The sequence below is a fragment of the Fragaria vesca genome, linkage group LG2 (genome assembly GCF_000184155.1).
Source record: "Fragaria vesca subsp. vesca linkage group LG2, FraVesHawaii_1.0, whole genome shotgun sequence".
NCBI classification, from domain to species: Eukaryota; Viridiplantae; Streptophyta; class Magnoliopsida; order Rosales; family Rosaceae; genus Fragaria; species Fragaria vesca.
In genome coordinates this window covers 3,859,765-3,862,409 of record NC_020492.1, presented here as the reverse complement: position 1 = coordinate 3,862,409, position 2,645 = coordinate 3,859,765, and the positions used below count along the sequence as shown (strand labels likewise).

Here is a 2,645-nt window from a genome sequence, read left to right as displayed (position 1 = left end):
TAGAGTTCAAAATGAACTGGCATTCTAATCTATGAGCAAGGTAGCTAAACCAACTTCACAACAACCTACCAAAGTGGGAAGCCTAATACTAGAAATGACATCCCTCACAAGTAAAACCCAGCGATTCCAAATATAAATACTATGATTTCCTGTCATCTAAAGGAGATCTAAACGTGCAAAAGACAACAAAAGGGCCTCTAACTGTGATCTCGCTCAATGACTCAAATATAACAGCTCAAGTTGATATCACGAGGACAGAGGCCTCCTGTCATGAGCTAGTTTCACGACTTTCACCTGTGAGGAACCCAGTGCCAATTCCTACTTCCTCACCCTTGAGGAATACATTCATTGTTTGCATTGTGCTCATTACCAATGTGTTATATGTGGAAATATCAAAAAGCACCATGCATATCTCAGATGAACAACTTCCCTTTTTCATCATCCCTCTTATTTCCTTGCCTATATAAAAAAAATCCAGCTCAAAATCGGATTTCTACTCTGATCAATTGTAACCCTGTTCATGGGGGAACAAAGGTGTTGTGTACCTCTCAAAGCCAGTGCACCAATCATTTGCAAAGACATGAAACATATAGAATAAAAAGTTTGATCAAAATAGCATTGAAATAGGGAAAAGAAATATTTCGTCACACCACCCTTGATATCACCACAAAAGTAACCTATAAAAACAGAGCATCTAATTTCCATGGAATTTGAAATATATCCTACTTGAACAGGTAGACAGCTAGGCCTTTGAACACACAGTAAATCATGTTTTGACACCTTGAAAGAAACAGAACATCAAAATGCATTTCTACCCAGTAGGAGAACCGAATCCACAAATTCAAACTATACCTGCTCTTGAGGTAACTCATAAACAGCTACCTAAACCCAAAGGCCATATCACAATAAGCCAATCAGATTAAACCAATTCCACAACTACCTAGACTCATATCACAATAAACATGGTGTAAAAGTCACCTATAATATTATGTCTGGATTTCCCCAAAAAGCATCACAAATGCTACAGAAGAAACTAACGCATACAGAATAAGCATGGAAAATATAACGCACAACACAAATGCTCAAGTGCCTTTCAGTTTCAAAAGGATTACTGAATTGGTGAAACAAGGTTATGTGCGAAATGATATAGAAAACAAAAGAATAATAGAATAGACGCAAAGAGAAGAGTAAGTTTAAGTCATTAATTCCATAACAATCACAGTTCAACAATTGACTTGACAGTTCAAAAGTAGATTAAACAAAAACATCTTCTCAAGAGTTCATCAAAGCGCAAAAGCCACTACACTGAAACGACAGAAGCATTGCTACGGCATACTAGTCCATCCAAGATCAACAAGCTCAAGCTCTTAACGGTACTGCAAAACAAAAAAGATAAAATCAAAAACACATCAGACCGGTGCATGGAACACTAAAACTAACGCATACAGAGTCACTCAAGGTTTTCACAAAGCCTCACCTTGATGAATCCAATCTCCTTGGCGTTGCTGCGGAAGCACTGCCTGCAGCACATGAGCCCGTACTTGCGGATCAGACCGTGGGGGTTTCCACACACGCGGCTATCAAAACAAACACCAAAACCTCAGTACCGAAATCGCAACCACAATAGAATAACAAGTCATGAAAATTTCATGAATAAAGTTTTTAACTGCATCTCTACATAAAAAGATTCAACTAAACAACCTATACATATTTCATCTATCTCAACGGAATCAGACTACGAATCTCAACCACCTATACGTATTTCATCTAATTCAATCTAATCAGACCATAAATTTCAAGAACAAACGACAATGATCTGATTCTAAATTCACAGATAAAAGGCATTAGGAATTGAGATTGTGGAGAATCGAAGGAGATTACCAGGTGCGGGATCCAGGGCCGTAGCTCTTAGGGTGAGAGTTCCAGACGTTGGAGTGCCCCATGATTGCGAGAGAGAAGAAGAAGCCCTAGCTAGCAGTCGCCAAAATCTGTAGAGGTGGAGCGGACTGGTTAGAAGATGCTATTTATAATGAGGGGAGGGTCAAAACCCTAGAGGTCTCATAAGACGGACGGGTCGGATATCGGTTCGGGCCGAGGGTTGTTCACTTGTAACAACTTTAAACGGGTGAATAGAAGCTCCCCTCTTTGTAACCAAAAACAAAAAAAGTTTTAAGGGTGAAATAGGATTATGAAATGTTCAAAAATTGAAGCAGGTCAAACTATCAATTTTGGATGTATGAATTGAAGCTCCCCTCTTTGTAATGAAAAAGGATGTGAAATTCACGGGAGAAAATCTGCTGTCTCTATTTCCCTGTCTCCTTCCCTGTCTCTCCATTTATCATTTGACATCTGTACTTTCATCCCACCTCATTTAACAGTTGTTCTAACTCTGTTAACTTTTAATTTCAAAAATAAAAATTAGAATTAAATTCAGTTTACCCCCATGAGGTTTGGGAGTAACTTCATGTTTCAATTTCATCAGTTTACCCCTCAAACTTTTGAATTTTCCTTAAGCGTGACCAATGTCCTATATTCTGTCCAAATCTGACGTTAATTGCTGATGATTTTAACCTTAACTGTGAGGCCCGTATTTAGAATTTGGGCAAATCGGATCTTATCTGTCCAAATTAGACCTTAACTGCTGA

At 38.4% G+C, this 2,645-nt stretch overlaps 1 protein-coding gene across 1 annotated transcript; it reads right to left on the bottom strand.

The window, feature by feature from the left end:
* Positions 1-1,180: 1,180 nt before the first annotated feature.
* Positions 1,181-2,078, bottom strand: LOC101313656 (40S ribosomal protein S29-like). The gene is made up of 3 exons (XM_004289747.1): positions 1,882-2,078; positions 1,478-1,577; positions 1,181-1,376 (listed from the first exon to the last, which is right to left on the bottom strand). Exons 1-3 carry the CDS (start codon positions 1,941-1,943, stop codon positions 1,368-1,370), a joined length of 171 nt encoding a protein of 56 aa, XP_004289795.1. The 5' UTR covers positions 1,944-2,078; the 3' UTR covers positions 1,181-1,367.
* Positions 2,079-2,645: the final 567 nt, after the last annotated feature.

Bases quoted from the DNA above. Each gene is read 5' to 3' on its own strand.
- LOC101313656 (XM_004289747.1), bottom strand. From the start codon at position 1,943: ATGGGGCACTCCAACGTCTGGAACTCTCACCCTAAGAGCTACGGCCCT. The intron at 1,578-1,881 runs GTAATCTCCTTC...TTGTTTTGATAG, and splicing joins GGCCCTGGATCCCGCACCTG to CCGCGTGTGTGGAAACCCCC.